Consider the following 18,236-nt stretch of genomic DNA (forward strand, 5'->3'; position numbering starts at 1 on the left):
GGAAAATAGAAAGTTTAATTTCTTCATATCAGAATTAGGATTTGTTGTTAAAATTTACATGAACATTTTATCAGGTCTATATGATATACACAAGCAGTGATAAAGGAAAGTTGATTATTCTACAATTTAGGATATTCTGATGTAGACACAAAGGTTTAAACTACTACTATATTTTGCAATTACAATGGCCTGTGTCAGTTACCGTAGCCCAGCTGACAAGAAATAACCTGTTAAAATATTATTTCCTTATCACTTGCAATCATCTTCATGTTCTTCAGTTTCTCTACATTTCAATTTCATCTGCAAAGCAGGAACAATAGGACTTATCTACCTGCTAACATATATTTGAGGATGAGTTTATTATATAATAATATCTAGACTTACAATTTCTGCAGTCTTGCTTTTCGATCTGTCAGACAGCCCCTAATGGGATCTCTTACAATTGCTGAAAATTCATCTTCTGGAAAGCGGACATGTGAACGCAGGCAAGCTTTTGGTATAAATCAAGAAGAGTGAAAAGGCTGGTTGTTATTCCTGAAAAAGAAACAACCATTGACATAAAAATAACAAAAATTCCAGATAATCACTTTCTTCTCTATTTATCTGTACTGCTGTAAATCTTGTAAGCACATATTCATTGGCCAAGCTGCATCATATTAAATAAAAAATTAAATCCTTGAAAAATGGCTTCTTTCCACTTGCTTGCTAAATCAGCAAAGCTTTAGCTGTACCTATCACCTTAAAAGGAGATGGAGGAAACGTTAATATCACGAGAAGAACTACGGTAATAATTTCTAAAGTTCAGTTCTCATATTAAAGAACTATTTTTATTTCTCCATAATTTTTCTGGTAATATCAGAAACAGTCTCTGCTGTTGTAATATAAATGAGCAACATTTTATTTCAAAGGATGTCAATCCACAAAATTCATAACAAAAATATCACCTTATGTAAAACTGCATGAAATTCTGAAATAGTTGAGAGGTTTACAAAGTGAGGCGAATTAACAACTCACAGTCAGGAAAAGGTGGAAGATTCAATCCACTCTCTCCCACTGTCCATATATACCATTTTCCATGTTGATCCAACTCAGTGATATCACAGAAAATCAACCTATCAATAAAGTGGATAATTCCAAGTCAGATTAGTGAGTTGAAACAGCTCCAGAAAGGACCCGACAAGCATGAGGGTTTGTGGGATTGCATCACTGGAAGCAGTGAAAGAAGGGGAAATAAGACTTTCTCTTTCAGCTACACTGACCTATGACATCAGCTCACAAAATACCGAGCTTTCCAGTTAGCTTCAATTGACATTAGCTGCGCTTTACGCATGAAATACTACAAACAGGTGAGGCACAGCACAAGGACTCCCAATCCCAAAATACTTTCAGAATTCAGGTTTCAAAATACAAAGAAATTCTGATCATTATCTAGCCTCTAGTTTTAACTGCCTTGTAGTAAAATAAGATAAGAGCAGGAAAGGAAAGGAAGGAGTATCAAAACTACTTGTCACGGTAAATGGGAGAAGACCTGGAAGAATATTTAAAACAACAATTCTTTAAAGTTCATGCTATCTAAATTAATATATTTTAAAAATAAGCAAGGAAATACTGTGCCTCACTGAAGTACCCAAACGAAGGAAACTGCTTGGGGGGAGGAACGGGACACAGAGAATGCAAATGCAGTATAACTGAATTTTTTTTTTCTGATATGCAAGTGGTGACCAACTCATGAGTGCTGTACAGAAGTGTTCTATAACAGTTAGACTGCAAATTTTAATAGACTGAAAATTTTAATAGAGAGTTACATCTGCAAGTACTCATATTTGAAATATTTAGCTATCTGGCATCCTGAACCAGAGTACAATAAGAAATTGAGAGGCCAATGCGATGCTTTAAAACATGGAACTATTTGTAAGTTTAAGCATCCTCAATCAATCAATTACATAGATATTACATCCTAGGATTCCACCAAAAATAAGAGATTTTTTTACTCATGAAAGAACTATAAATTATGCTTTATGCCTTTAATAAATATTTCCTATTGCAGAGTTTCACAAATTATGAGACAGATCCTACAAAAATGACATTTAACAACTGTATTTTTTTTACCATGTTTTTTAAACTTGTCTTTTTTTTCCTCCTCTAGGAAAAGACAAATATTTCAGCTTGTGCTGGACAATAATATGGTAATCTATGTTTGAAATTAAGCATTTTTTAGTATTTCACAGTTTGTCAGAAAAAAAAAAAAGACATTAAGACAATCCTTATTATTGCGATACTCCTGATACAGATCTTAAATGGATAATGCTGGATTAACAGCCCATTCCTTAATATGTAAAGGAGGTTGGCCAACAGCAAAATACATTCTCCTTGCTGGTGAAATTCTATTTAATGTTGAAATGTCATGTTCCTATATTTTAAGTGTAATACAAAAGAAAAACAAAAGAAAAACAAAGATTCAGGATTGTGAGCATATTTTTTCAATCACTGTGCAGTTCATATTTTATGAGTATTAATTCTTTTTCTCTTAAAGTAATCAAAGAAGGACAGGATGAGCCTGTGTTCAAAGGGCGTTCAAAAACCATAGTTTATAAAATAACAAAAACCATTGATCTAGATTAATCTAAGACTGAGAAAGAGAACTCTAACGTTAGAGCCTCATTAATACACCCTGGAACATGCAAGTGTCTTCTAGTAGCTTGTAGGACATGTCAAACAGCAACAGATTACATACATAAAAATACCTGCCAGGGGCTTTTCTATATGCTCATGGGGATTTCTCTTAAACTTGGAGTACTGTAAAGTGTTGATTTGCAAAGTAAGCATACTTTTTTTTTTCCCAATATAAAACATTTTAACTTGCGTATAACATGAACAGAAAAGGAAATACTAAATTCAGATGTTCCAACAATTTTTACATATGCTCAGTTTTTAGGAGTTGTTTGCTGCCATCTTCTTAAACACAGAAAATAGCTGCTTATGGTATTAGCAGTTGATTCAACAGTAAAGCTAATGAAACACAGGAGCTACATTTCTCATGTGAAGCAACCTTCTCCCCTACAGCTTTTATCCTATACAGTGGTCCGGAGCCATCATAAAGATACAGGATCCTGCTACCTGATGAGAGGTCTTAAAGGATCCCTTTATTAAAGATTCTCGGTCATTTACAAGCACGAGAGGAACTCCACCCGCACTGGGACGCCACCGTTGCTAGGAAGGACGCTTCACGAGCACTCTTCTTCCTATTCAGGTGCAGCTTTGCACACAAGAAAAAACTTTTTTCAAGGGGGTGACGCAGACGGGACGGCACCCAGCCTGCTCGGGTAGCTCAAGGGCACACAGACCGCCCAGGGCCGCTCCTCCACGGCGCGCTACGCCTCGCGCCTCCCGGACACCCCGAGCGTCGAGACACCGCCGGGAGGGGAAAGCAGCGCTTCTCCTTCACCGGCCGCCGGGGCGAGGCCGGCCGCGCTGCCGCCCCCCCAGGCCCCGCCGCCAGAGCCCCGGCTCAGACCGGCCCGCGGTCGGGACGCCACAGATGCGGCGCCCCACGCCCTCCGGCCACCACCGTGCCCGGCCCGGCCCGGCGCCGCTACCACACGCACCTACCTGCTCGCTACAGCGGGACCAGCGTTTAGCCCGCCCCTCGGGACGTGCCACCAACGCGGGCTCCTATTGGACAGCGGGCTTCCCAAGCCGCCCTCCTATTGGCCGAGGAGGGGCGGGCTCGAGCCTTCCCAGCGGCCCCTCGTGCCTGTCAACGGTCAGGCAGTGAAGATGGCGGCCCCGGCGACCGGCGGGGCGGCACAGGGCCGCGGCGCCCCCAGCTTCCAGCGGAAGGTGCCGGCCGGCAGCAGCCGCCTGGCCGCCATCGCGGGCACGCGGCCTGCTGCCCGCCACGGGCAGCTGCTGCTCTCCAGCGGGCTCCCCTCCCTGGACTGTGTGCTAGGTTGGTGCGGGGCCGGGGCTGGGAGCCGGGACCGACCCGCGGCGCGGGCGCTGCCCCCGGCCGCCGCCGCCCCCCGCCGCCCCAGGCCCCTCCGCTGCGGCCGCCCCCGCAGACCGTCCTGCCGCTGGCGGCCTCGCTCCCGGGGGGTGGGAGGAGGGGCGCGGCGGGGGGGGCGCAGCCAGCCCCGTCCCGGCTGCGGCCCCCCGCGAGGGCCGAGGGCGGGCGGGGGCGGCGGCCGTGCCCGCCTCGCAGCCCGCTTTGCCCGGCAGGGGAGTGCTGCTTGCGGTTCGCTTAAATCCGTTTAAGCCCTCCTGGAGTGGAGGGTTATCCTGTAAATTCACTTACGAGGTAGCACATCCTTGTCTTATTTCAAAGCGTCATAGTAAAGGACATTTTACTGTGTAAAATTTTCAGTTGTGGAAAACACTGGAACAGAATTAGCTCATAGTTGATTATAGTACAGCTCGGTTTCTTCTGTATAACTATTCTTAAGATGCATTTGGCATGAGACTGGAGGCTCAGTGTGACTTTTGTATGTTGCCTGCCACTGTGATGTTATGAATGCCTAGTTTAGATAAGATATACTGGTGTAACTCTATTCTTGTTGTCTGGGCAGCTGCTTTTGCCTACTTTCAGTACCAAGATACTAGGTAGTCCCTTGGGCTGATTCATTGGGGCCACTGGTGTGTTATACTCTGTGGCATAAACTACCACCATTTACTTTAATTGAGAACTGAAACATTTCATTGGTATAAACAGCATGCTTTGCCTGTATGTGTTAGGGCTGCATGACCCTGTTACTAACTCATGATACAGTTGCAATACATCTTCAATGTAGATAAATGGGACTTTAGGTTTAGGAGAGGCAGGTTTGACTTTGCCTAGTCTCATTTATCCCTGGAGGAGTATATGTTTAGTCCTATCACTTTCTTTTTACGGGCCATCCTTATGAGTAGTATAAATACAAAAGACTTCTCCATTTTATAAATGAGATTTTTGCGGCATGGGTATCTTAAGGAGAATCGTGCTTCTATACTACTCTTTCTTTCTTTTTTTTGGTGCATAGTGTGTTGACAGGGAGGAGAGAACATCTGCCTTTCCGTCAGGGATTGGCATCCTTGTCGAGAAAGCTCTTCCTCCATAAGGGAGATGTATTTCATTAAGTATTTGCAATTTGTGAAAGCCTTTGACAGCATAAATGTAAGATTTAAATTAAATATTCCAGTTCTGTTTCATGTTCTGTTTTATGAATTGTGGATTTTGCACAGTATGGCTTAGAGGACATGGAGGGCTAGCTCGCCATGGTGTCAGTCTCATAAATCTCCAGGCTCTTACTAACGTAATTAGTGATTTGTTACGGAAATTGGGGAAACTTTTTTTGGCATACCCTGGATCTCTTCTAAAATAATTTTTGCTTGTGTTTTAAGTATTCAATAGTTTCCTGACCTGAATTTCCTGACAAGTTTTAAACTTGAACATCCAGAAATCTCTTCAAACATACGAATAGCAACTTTTGAAAACATTTGAAAAATGCTTTTTAGATTGTGGTGTCCTGGAAAAATGGAAATCTCTGTACTCTTGTGTTAAATCTTTAGTAACCTAGTCCTTAAATCACTGATTTCTGGAAGTTGAGTGGGTAGGCCATGAAAGGCTCACGCTAAGCATGCTGTACTATGGTATTTCCATGGATGTCTGGTGTTAGCCATTGCCCAGGACAGAATGCCTGGTGAGATGGACCTTTTTAGAATAATTGAGTAATTCAGGTTGGGGAAGGAGAGACCTCAGGAGTTTATCTACTCCAGCCTCAAGGCAGGGCCAGTACTGAATTTGGAGTCAGTTTCTCAGGGCTTTGTCCAGCTGCGTCTTGAAAATCTGCAGTGACAGAAGATTTCACAGCCTTTCTGGACAACCTGGTCCAATGCTTAATCATCTTCACAGAGAATTTTCTTTTTCCTTATATCCAGTGGAAATGTTCCCTGTTTGAATTTGTCTGTTGTCTCTCACTCTCCCACTCTGCATCTCAATAAAGCGCCCAACTCCTGTTTTCTCACTGGCTTCTCCTGGAAGGCTGCTTCCGGGTCTTTCTCTGTTCCCTAGGCTAAATGAGCTCAGGTCCTTCAGCTGCTTCTCTTAGGTCATGTGCTCCAGCCCCCACCATCTCAGTGGCCCTCTGCTGAACTCACTCAGGTTTATCTTTACTTTCTGTACTGAGGTGGCTAAAACTCATTACACCAGATGTGGTCTAAAAGTGCTGATTAAAGGTGAGTGCTCCTGTTGATGCAGCCCAGTATGCTGGTGACTACAGAAATATTACACCTGGTCTCCTTTGTGTCTTTTTCAGGTGTATGTGGAAGTGCTTTGTAAATGTCTTGCAGAATGCTATTTACGTGTTTCTTTAAGAATGCTGGGGTTTTTTCCCATCTTGCCCACTAGCAATTAAGTAATTGACTGTACAAAATACTGTATTGTCACCAGGGACTGAAAATAAATTTTTTCTTATAAACTCCCCGTGGAAGTTGCTGTGAACTGTTTTACCTTGGTATTTTTCATAAACATATTTTCAAAAATTGCCAGGCATAATCTTCTAGCTCTCCTGTTTTGGGCTTGGATTTGAGTTTGCCTTGTCCAGAACCAACAACTGAGATTATTTGGCAGACATGGAAATACAGTTTATGAATAACTGTGAGTAAGGGGAAAAATGATATTATTAGACGTAGGACTAATCAGAAACTTTGTAAAGAGGAAAAGACAGGATACGTGCAGGAGTTTCTTTTACTTATGGCTACTTGTTGAATTGTCCCATTAGTGTTGATAGCTAGCTTTTTCTTAAAAAATGCATCTCACTTCAAAAACAAGTGGTAGAGAAGTGCTTGATTTCAAATCCTATGTTATATATCACTAAGGCACTCTTTACATCCCTGAGCTTTATATTCAATTCTAGTTTCAAGGTTTATAGACCATATATGTCTGGTTTGTGCCAAAGCAGTTCTCTGTTATGAGCTGTAACTGTTGTGTAATATAAGCATCACGTACTTGGTATTGAATTTTCTGTTGCAAGCAGTTTAAAAAGGTCACAAATGTACTTTTTAAAAAATAAGGGCACCTCTCAAGATGCAAATTGTGTGTGTGTGCGAGCCTGTGCTAGGAATCAATTTTATTCAAAAATATTTGAAGTTTTTTTTTTTAACCTAGATTAATAATCTCATTGTCCTTTGCAGACCCAGCGATAGTTCTAATAGTTTACTATTCCTGCAGGGGTAAAATGTGCTGTAGAGTGTTGCTGAGATGTTCTAAATAGGAATTTTGAGTACACTATTGCAAAGAACTGCTGTACTCAGAATCATAATGTCCAATGTTTCTGAATGCTTGCTGTGAAAACCCCAATAAATAGTGTTGTGATTTCAGGGTCTTCTGTGAGGTATCTACATTTGTTGTGTTTCTTTCCCTAAAGTCTGAAATCTCATTGCTGTAAAGTAGGAATGCAGAGAGTTGGGAATCTTGCTTAGTTGCTTATGTTTGGAACTGTTTTTGGTACTGGCAAACAGAAACTGAAATAGCAAAATAAGAAACAAAGAATTACAAGTTTACAGCAATTTCCTTAGAAAACTTGAAGATTTTAAGTTTTCCTTCTGACTCTATTGACTTTCCTGCTACTGTTCCCTGTGGTCTGTTTCTTGCCTATTTTACTATTATTATTGCTTATTGTAGAAGATGTAACTATGGTGACTGCAGTAGTTTTACATTCCATCTAATAAAATACACTTGTTTATATAGTTCAGTACATCTGATAATGTAAAGCCAGTCCTCTGACCTGAGTTTGCCCTTAGCGTCTAGGGCATATGCACATACGTTACAATTCTGGCTTATAGAAAGAAGCAGGATACACTCGATCAAAGTATTCTTGTTAGAATTTTGACTGAATTGATATTCTATTTGTCAAACAAATGCTTTCTTGTATAAGCTATTTAGAAACAGAAGAAACGCTATTTCTGTGGTGGCTACAACTGAGCTTTTTGTCACCAAGATTTTTAGTCATTATTGCCAGGGGGTAATGCATTGCTTAGGGCTGTTTTGATCATCTTTTCTATGACTAGCTACGATTTGGTAAGATCTCATCATTTTAAGCTATTCTTGTCTATTTGCTGTATAGAACATGTGCTAGTTTTAAACAACTGCTCTTAGTAACATATGTGTTTCATCTACCCAAACAAACACTTGCAGTGAATATTTGAAGCATACTTTGTATCTACCATCTGTATGATTTTGGTCTTTTTTTCTCTTTCCCCGTAGTAGAAGAACTCTTGGTTGTGTTTGGGTTTTTTTCCTGAACATATGAAATGAAGCAAAAATTGGTGTATTTAGAATATTGAGATTTTTGAGTGATTTCTAATTTTCTAATAAAGGATTCTAATTTTCTAATAAACAGTATTCATATTTTTTTTAATATTGAAGAACTGCCTGATTACTTAATAAGTTTGCCAAAATTATTGAGGAGTTTGTACATCTTGACTCAGGAGTATAGTTTAAAATATCTGTGATGCACTGAGATACAAACATGAGATTAGTAGCTGACTAAACATTTGTGCTGTGATGTGCTACTAAAATTGTGCTAGCATCATGACATGATGACAAAGTGATTCTGTTGTGTTTTGAATTCAGGCATTATTATGTGACAATATTATCACTTTTTGTGGCTCTTGTGGAAGCCCTGTGATTGCTATAGAGATGTTGTTGCCCCATCTGTCCTACCAATGCAAGTAAAAATGTCTTTTGATGCATCTGTCTTTATGGTCTTGCATTGCACAGAATGGTTTTGGCCTGTGATTTGATTTTTTTTTCTTTTCTTTCTTTAACAGAAAATAATAGAGAATACAAGATTATTAGCCAGACTATTTTATGTCCGTGTTGATCTGTTCTGTAAATTTGCAAATTCATCTTCTGGTTTGGCTACTCATTCAGCATGATTTGTAAGTCACACTTTTACTGAAGTAGCTTTAGCAAAGTAGTTGCATTACAGCCTTTAGGGCTGCGTGTTCTCTGCCTTCTCTGTATGGCTTGTTTATGTGTGGTCCAGAATCTTAACTTTTTCTGGCAGGCAGCAGATGCTGTTATTCTGTTAATCCATAATATCTAGATTGCTCTAACGTAGTTAGCAAATGCTCATAAAATACACCAGAAATGACCTAACCTCAAATCTAGCTGTCCATTGCCGTGAACATCATGAAGAAATTTGCCCCGTCTTATGCTTCTGTAAACAGTTTCTAACTTTCTGTGGCTGTACAACACTTTCTTAATTTATCTTTATTAATTGTGATACCTTTTGTCAGTCATATTTATTTGTCGCTTCTTCAAAAATATTAAATAATTTTTATCCAGTATTTTGATAGTTCTTTCATGGTGCTAGAAATTGATTTTGTGTAACTTAATTTTGGAGTTAAAATATGTATAACATGAAGATGAAAAACATGTATTTCGTTTAGAGGTTCTTTTGGTGTGATGTTCTGTGTAATTGTATTGCATCTTAAATCATTTGATGGCTTTTATTGAAATGTGCATAGCAACTCAGCTGTTCAGACATTAAGGAGCTAAAAACGAGTTCTCACAGATTAATGGTGAATGCAGAATTCTTTGCCTCTTGATCAAAAGGAAAGCTACTGTAGTTAGTCCTTTGACAGTTGTTTGGCCTGTGGGAGAGAAATTTGCTTTTTGTCTTCCTTCTGGTTATGTATCAACATCACAGGTGCTACAGATATTCATGGTCCCACCAGCAGAGCTAAAGATTAAGAAATTGATCCAATCCCTATTGGAATCAATTTCAAGTGAAATTTAACGAGCTTTTAAATTGATAGACGGAATTACCGCTTTCACTGGAGTCTGCCTGTGCAGTCCAGAATTGAGCTCTTTTGTCAAGAGCTTTGGATGTTGTGATACTTGCATGATAGTGTTTGCTCCAAATTTGCTTTTAGAGTAGGATGCGATTGCAGAAAACATACTGCAGTTTTCTCCATGCAAAACACTGCAATAGGTTATTTATGTATGAGCATATGAGCACTTCCAAAAATTTTTGAGAATTTTTGAAAATTTTTCCTTCACAATTGTATACGATTGCTCAATAAAGTATTTGTAGTCTCATTTCAAGTTATTCCACTATTTTCTAACTTGGATTCAGATTGCGAAATAGCTTATTCTTCACCTGAAGTAAAATATGGATTCTTCCTTCACCTTCTCTGTTAAATTCCTTCTTAGGATAATGTTCATTTAAACCACTCTTACATAGTTATACTGGTTTCCTCTTCAAACAAATAACAGTCAGGTTTTAGCAAAGAACCGGAGTTCATAGTTTTTGTTTTGGTTTGGTTTTTGGTCCTCCATGCTGTTGAGATCAGTGGGATAAGAATCTATGTATCAAACATTGGGAGGATTCTGTTCCCTCTCATAATCATCTGTGATTGGTACATAAAGATTGACTAGTGTAATGGCCATGGTTAAATCAGTCAAAATATACTCTTATTATTAAATAATTATTTCCATCAACTGTATTTGTAGAGATATTTTTATGTCTAAGAAGTAGTAAAAAAGACTTTTCTGTTTTGTGTTATGATGTTCAGGAACTGTCAGGCCATCTTTTATTGGGTAAAATCCTACCTGCCTTATTGTTGTGTTTTTCAGTAATAAGATAAAAAACAGTGGAGCCAAGATTTTGCCTAACTGACTTCAGTGGGAATTTGGTAGCCTCTTCCTACGTCACTTTACATAGGTGGTTCTTAGTGCAAAGCGGTATCAAGTGGTAGTGATTAATGTGGATTTCATTTGGAAAATGTTTACTCACTTGATTCATCCAAGTAAAAATTCTCTGGCGCAGACCACACATCGTTATTGTAGTACTTAAGCGTAGTTGCGTGGAGCTCTGCAGGATCTTTTTACCACAATGACGATAGTACAGTATATTGTGAAACTAATTGTAATGTGTAATATATAATTACATGTAATGTGTAATTATTTCATAATAGAGAATTGTAGGAAGTATTGCAAAGGTAATTAAAATGTTGTTCACATTTACATTTTAAAATTCCCTGTTATCACCTTTCTTTGACTTATAAACTAAGAAAACTTAATTGTTCTCTAACATAGTATTAAAATGTAGTCTTACTTTATTCTTCATTTTGTTTTGTTTCCAGGTGGAGGCTTAGCTGTTGGAACCCTTCTCCTTATTGGTTAGTATGGAATATATAGATACATAAAGCCATCTTCTGATATATTTTGCTCATTTTTAATGTATTTATCAAATAATCTGTTGTCTTTGTTTATTAAACTTGGACTTTAAGAAACTATGAATCTTGAGCCTCCTCACTTTGAATAGTCTTCAAAGTTGTCTATTCTCTATCTCAAGAATTACTGGAGGTGGATCTACTATTAGACAGGATTGAGGCCCCAAAAAGAATACTGCAGAATTCTATCTGAAAGCAGGATGCTTAGCAAAATTCAGGACCTTTTAGGGGAGTCTTTGAAGACTTCAGATTTTCTAAATGACTTTGTTCTTGTTAACTTCTGTTTATCATCACAAATATTTTTTAAAGTATTTTTTAAAGTATTAATTCGGCTTTCTGAGGAAGATATGAAATATAGAATCTCTTAGTCTCTCGTTTGCCAGAATTGGCTAAGACAAAGCTGATAGAAACCTGCTTTCTGTCAGGATGTGGATGAGGCAGGCTGAGGCAGTTAAACAGGTCACATGAGAATTCCCAACGGAGACTACATCAGAACTGTCCAGCAGAGATTTTGATGGGGTGTACCACATCCCCTTTGCAGCTGGGATCCCCAACTTTCCTTTCTACTTAAATGAAGATGTAGCAAATGGTAAGAAAATAAGTATTCGACTAACTTCAGAGAGACAAAATATTTCTCCTCATAGTGACTTTTTTAGAAAAATAAGCATTGGAGATATTGAGGAGAGGATATTCAATATTCCTTGGTAGTTATCCCCTTCAGAGTAAATTAAAAGAAACTAATACTATTAACAAGATCTTTCATGATACCAAAAGATGAAGGGCTTACTTTTCTAGTGTGTCTGTTACTAAAACTAGGTTTCTTAAGTCTTGGACATGTTGGAAGGGATGTGGATTTTTCGTACACTGATGTACAATGACATATAAGTACACAAGTAACTCAATATTCAAAAGGTATATATTGGCTGTTTATTTGTGATCTGATGCTAAATTCAGCTTATAGAAACATGAAGAAGAGTCTTTTTCAGATGCAAAAGCTAGAATTTTTTTCCCCCAATTAAACTTTCTGTATGTGATTTTGAAACATATAATTTGATACAAAAGGTCTTCAGGTAAGAACTATATTTATTCATGACTCATTAGTCTAAAAACTTTTAGACTAATTTTTAAAGTTGATGCAGGTAGATTTGTAACTGCATTGTTAGAATATCTTGTCAATATACTAAAAAATTCTGTCATGAGATTAGTCTCGACAAGCTTAATATTATATAGGATTGAAGCTGTCAGTGATAAACCTCCTAGGAAGATCTTTCTGCTTTATACTCCAAGTGTTGGAAAAAGGTTAAATTCTTTCCCCTCCTTTCAACATTCTCTAAGGCAAGAATAAAGTGCATTACTTTTAGATTAGCTCTTCTTGCAAATTTAATGCTTATCTTCATTATTTGACATGTTATCTTGGTTAATTTAACCAAATGATAGTAAATACAGGGCATTAAAATATTTAGTTTTAACTGTTGTTTTCTGGAGATGCAGTGATGGCATAGGTTACTTGCTGACACTGTAAAATACTGTTTGAAGTATATTGCACACAAATTTTGAAATTTAATCTGTAATAAAGAGCATCATGGTTTCCAATGAACTTCATTGTATAATACATTCTTTTGATAGTGTTTTATTTACATGAGACTTATAAAGTATTTTTTACTGGTACTTTAATTTCAAGAGGTATTGCTCTACTGGCTTTAAAAGAAGTGAAACTGGCATTCACACTTGAATGGAATGAGATTTGAACAACACTATCGAAACAGTTTATTCAATGTGAATGTGAGCGCATTTGTTTGTTTCTTCTTAAACTCCTCCAGAAGATTAGTTTGCTAGAAGAATCTCCTCTTCTGAAAAAATGAACAATATAGCTGTTGATTAAGCATACCTTTCCCCCCACCCCCTTGCAGCATACTTAAACAGACTTGTATATCTGTTTTGCCACCTTCAGGAGGAATTTCCAGAACAATGTTGTTTTGTTTTATAAATACAGGCCATGTTTATGTAATATATTCTGTATGGGGAGTTATGGTACGCTCTGTGTTGGGTCCGTATTCTTGCATACCTCTAAGGTGCTGCTGTTCTTTGTGGCTGAAAGTTTTAAAGGTCATCAGTAGGAGGGTTTTTGTTAGTAGCTGAGGTCAATTATAAAAAGTTAAAGTTTTTTGGTTAAAAGCTTGCCTATACTTGTGTGTTCTAAGCCTCGAAGCTGTTTCAGCTACTTTAATTAGCTACTGTTATTTTTGTTAGAAGTGCAATTTAACCTGACTGGTAAGAGCTCTCTTCACGTGTCAATATAATTGACTTTATCATCTTTTTAAAGTTGAAAAAGGTAATCTCTGGAGAGGTACAAAACAGTGATTTGCTAAATATAATTATACAAAATACAACTTATCAGAATTCACCTTCCTGAAGTATGGCCAAATGCCAAATATTGTAACCTATATGTTTGACAACTCTGTTTTGGCATGTACTAATTAAATGGAAGTGACACAGACTAAATTCCCTCAAGCTTAGTAAATGTGGACATTAGTATCTTCTAAATGGAATTTCAGATTATTAAAATAATCGCATCTTTTAACCTGCAGCAATTTGGAGAGATGCTTCATAGCTAAAGAAAGACTCACCTTAGGTCACAGTACTAAACTGTAGAACTATCTGGTGGAAAAATGATCAATAGTGATAGGCTATGACAGGCTTTTGGCAGCTTTAGGGCAACCTGTCTAGAGTTTGTACAGAGGAAAAAATGCTATCCGTACATTATATTGTTGCAGTCTTATTTTTTCCTCTTATGGCTCTCATCATTTTAAATATTCTACAGATTACTTCTGGAGTTTTTCAAGGACCTACATGACATTTAATATTATCCAGATGTTTAGAAGTCAGCTTTTATAAATATGACTGATACATATTTGTTACCTTATGGTCAATTTTGTTCTTGATTTGTTCCTTTTCAAGTTTTAGGGTTTTCTTCCTACATCCCTCCCTTGAAATGCAAATACCTCTGGTGCACGGGGGAGCAGTTGTGGCTAGAGGTTCTTTTGTACTTAAGACCACATGTTTAAACCTAGATTTCCATAAATCCATGAGACTTTTGCCCTTTATTATATAAAGTACGTAGTTACAGTGCCTCACTTATATTTGGTATCTCTGCCTTCTGTGCTCCAGCTCAACTCCAGTGCCTTACAACTTTGTATTTAACTTCATGACCTGCTGATTTCTCTCAGTAGTTCTTCTAGACAATTCATGCACGAAGGTATTAAGATGTCTCTTATGTTTTCACTAGCCTATACAGTACAGGGGTGCGGAGAGGCAGAAATAGGAATTAGTCTTTATTCCTAGCTTTCAACATGATTATATGTTGGAATTCATTACACTGATACTGACAACACTGCATTTTCTTCATGACTATTTTGGCCATCAGAGCATTCTCTAGTGGAAAGAGACCAATGGATAATAGTCACAATAAACTGTTTTGTCTGTGTCCTTATCTATAGCATCAGAAGAGGTTTTGTCCTGGAGACAATATGCATAACTTCTAGGTAAATAATCTCTTTTTCATGTATAGTTTTACGCTTCGCTAGTTACTCACCTGCTACTTAGCTGTAGAAATACTCTTTGTTCAGAAAGAATCGGAGAGAGCTGTGGACTGTTGTCTGACTTGCAGTGATTGGACCCAGAAAAGAAGCTGCAGCTGCAAGATTTCTATATGTTTGTGTGCTTTATTAGTTAGAAGCAAAGTTCACAATGAAGGTTTCTGATGGGAGACCTACTTAATATGGAGGCTAAAAATAAAGATTTGGGGGGCTGTCTTAAGCGTCTTAGCAGAATAAAATACACTTAAGTGTTAGTCTGTACAAGTACAGAGTGGAGGTAGTTCTTTTAGATGTGGGTACAGTTTGGAAAAATGAAGGTAACTGTTGAGAATTTATCTTAGCCACCAAAATAAGAAGTCCAAAAGTTATCAGAAAACAAAAATACTTCAAAATATTTGACTTGATTTATCTATGAAAGTAAGTTACTGAAATACCTGTGCTAAATGATTTATTTATTTATTTATAAGGAGAAAGCTGTACTCCTATGGTTTTGAATGGTAACGTAACTATCGAAGCCAGCGTACAATGGACACTATCAGAAAAGCCCCATATGGGTGCACTTTAGATCTTTTGAATACCACAAAAGTTTAGTGACCTAGAAATGAATCAATAAAAAGCCCTCCTCTATGTGACAAATTGAAGAACTAAGGGATTCTTACAGATGCATTGACTTTAACAATTCAAGATACACTGTTTGTAAAGCCTTTTCTGAGGCACATTTAATTCTTTGAGTACTGTAGCAGGCTATGAGGTGTTTTGTATTTAGGTTGCTCTCCAGTAGTTCATTTTCCTGTTTTTACTGTAAATTTACTGTTATGAAAATCAATGTAAGAAGACTAAAAGAAATGCTAATGCAAAAATTATGTTTTCTCACACTGGTAGATATTTCTTTTCTTTGTGAAAATTGAAAATTCCTTATTGCTTTGTAAAATGTGTTTTTGGAAGAGTATGGCAGTCTAGGAACCTCTTTAGTCCTCGGTTATAATACTACAAATAAATCTGTCGCTCAACAAAATAAATTATAGTCTTGGATAGGTGGATGAAGGAGTTCATATCCCTGTTCCTTGTTGTTGCATTTCTGTAGTTTGTTTCTAACATTTCAGTATTTCAAATAAAATTTGAGTAAAAATTCTTAACCTACACAAAAATTCGTAACCTAACAGCCTTCCTTCCTATTAGTTTAATTACATAATCATTAATGCACAGTGTAATTTCTCATATTTATCTACGCCTTACAGAGTTAATGTTTTGCACAAAACTGAGCATGTTGTTCACTATCAAAGGAATAATTAATATTAAAAATGATGATACAGATACACATGCATGCCACTGTAAACTATCTGGACAAAATGTGATGCTGAGTTATACTTCACTAAATGTGAGTTAAATCCTGGCCCTATTCAAATCAATCCAACTCAGTGTTTCTGTGCCCCAAATTATGAAAAAAAAGGTGGACTTTACTGTGTAAATGAAAATTAATGAATCAAGATTTTTTTTTGATTCACCAAGGATAAAGCAAATGATGTGGCTGAGGGTCCTTCCAGAATGCCTTACTAGTGTTCCTTTTCCCCTTTTGTTCCAAGGGAAGGAGGTCTAACTGTATCACCTCCCCTGACATCTGCTGCAGTGATGTGCTTATATGGGAGACTTGGTGACGTCTTTCAGGTAGCTCAGACAATTTTTTTTTCTTTTTTTTTTTAATAAGTAGCTATCATGCTGTCACTTTGATTTCTAGGGAGCTTTGGTTCTTAGATTGAGAGCTTCAGAGGTGAAGATTATGCAGTATATTGACTTCCATGTGCTAATCAGTTATATTGCAATAAGCAACAAAAGCATAAATAACTGTAAAGAGAGCCAGCATTGGGGGGGGGGGGGGGGGGGGGCATGGTGCAGAGAGTATGTGTGTTCCTGGACTCTGGCTACAAGGGAGAAGTGCTCTCCATCCTAGTCTCATGCGTGTTTCTACATCCACAGTCACAACATAGTGTATGGAGCTGGGTTACTAGGAAACAGTTCTTTGGTAATACTATTAATGGCTTTGTATGCATACTAGAGTAAATTATATAAAATATTTAATTAAGGGCAGTAGACTTTTAAGGAAATTCTGTAATGCTTTTGAAAATCTATCATGCTGAAATTTTAACAGCGAACACAGCTCTCAACAGTATACACCTGTCTATACTGTATTTTCACTATACTGATTATCTGCCTATATTCTTCACTAGATTGTTATTTTTTTTTAAGTTATCATATATTGCAAGTATATCAGAAAGCTAATATGGCCTACTAAGAAGGCTAACAGTAACAAAGGTAAATTATATTATACAGTCTGAGTTTTTAAAATCTCAGACTCTACAATAAGAGGGATACATCAAGCCTAATACTACTGATAGTAATACTAGTGCTGTAGTTATTGTGTTCCCTTGGGCTTATGTGGGTATCAAGTTCCATGTTACCTCATGTCTTAGCTACTGTCTTGTGATTCATTTCTTCTCTATCTCAAAAGCTGTCTCAATCTCAAAATGTTGCTTCAGAGTCACTTTTAGCGGATTTATTTTTCAAACATTTGTATTATGGTTGTGTCCCCTCTGAAAACCGTACAAATTGTTTTTTTTTTCCTTGAGTTTAATGAAAGGGAAAGTTTTAATAAATGTTTCTCCGTAACAACAAAAATAGGTAATCTTGAAGCTGTATCTTTAGGGATCGTTCTGGGGAAAGAAGGAAGGAAAAAAATATTTTTTCCAAGTTATGAGTATATAGCTAAAAAATGTGTATTAAAACAATTATCCCAAATACAAAATTCAAAAGCTTTTAAAAAAAAGGAGGAAAAAAAAGGGAGGAGAATAAATTCTGTAATGTCCTATGGAAGATGGGGAATATCTGGGGGAAAACTTTGGGAGAATCCTCAGTGGATTTGAAAATGTAGATTTTGAATTTCTTTCTCCTGTTAATCTAGGCTTTTAAAGTGTCAGTATTTGTGTATGATATCCAGAATGTAGCAGTGTATCATTATTTTTCTGTCATTTGCTTCCTAGTTTCTCCATTGCTAGTATATTCTCTCTCCTTTTCAGGTATACATCTCCTTTCTTCCTCCCCCCCCCCCCCCCCCCCCCCCCAATTGGTTCTTTTTGACTCCTAAGCTCCAGAACTTACTCTTTTGGTACATATCAAAGTGATACTCTTTTTGTTTTAGTCCTTTAAATATACTTCTTTATATACTATACTACTATATATTATACCAGTAAAGGAGTGTAAAAATACTCCTTTACTATTTTTTATAACTTAGATTTGAATGACTTTCTTCTTTCTAGCCCTTTTTCTTGGTTTTATGTCTGTTTGGGTTTTTTTTGTATTTTCATATGTGATTCATGATAGAGAGGACTTGTTTCCAAGTCATATAAAGAATGGCTTGAGAGTCTTGTT

At 37.4% G+C, this 18,236-nt stretch overlaps 2 protein-coding genes across 7 annotated transcripts in view; one reads left to right on the plus strand and one right to left on the minus strand.

Annotated features, from left to right (window-relative positions):
- IMMP1L (inner mitochondrial membrane peptidase subunit 1) overlaps positions 1–3,671 on the minus strand; it is a 39,184-nt gene extending 35,513 nt beyond the window's left edge. For all 6 annotated transcript variants that reach the window (XM_026121839.2, XM_064512896.1, XM_064512893.1 and 3 more), the window contains exons 1-2: positions 3,610–3,671; positions 385–534 (exon numbers count right to left, since the gene is read on the minus strand). The gene's annotated coding sequence lies outside the window, so the exon portion shown is untranslated. The remainder of the gene's footprint in view (positions 1–384; positions 535–3,609) is intronic.
- Positions 3,672–3,721: 50 nt separating this feature from the next.
- The window catches only part of ELP4 (elongator acetyltransferase complex subunit 4), a 159,232-nt gene continuing 144,717 nt past the window's right edge, over positions 3,722–18,236 (plus strand). Inside the window, exons 1-2 of the mRNA XM_026121680.2 lie at positions 3,722–3,949; positions 11,128–11,163. Of these exons, the coding sequence (XP_025977465.1) occupies positions 3,778–3,949; positions 11,128–11,163 (208 nt within the window). The 5' untranslated portion in view covers positions 3,722–3,777. The remainder of the gene's footprint in view (positions 3,950–11,127; positions 11,164–18,236) is intronic.

This window comes from Dromaius novaehollandiae, chromosome 5 (genome assembly GCF_036370855.1).
Source record: "Dromaius novaehollandiae isolate bDroNov1 chromosome 5, bDroNov1.hap1, whole genome shotgun sequence".
Classification (NCBI taxonomy): domain Eukaryota; kingdom Metazoa; phylum Chordata; class Aves; order Casuariiformes; family Dromaiidae; genus Dromaius; species Dromaius novaehollandiae.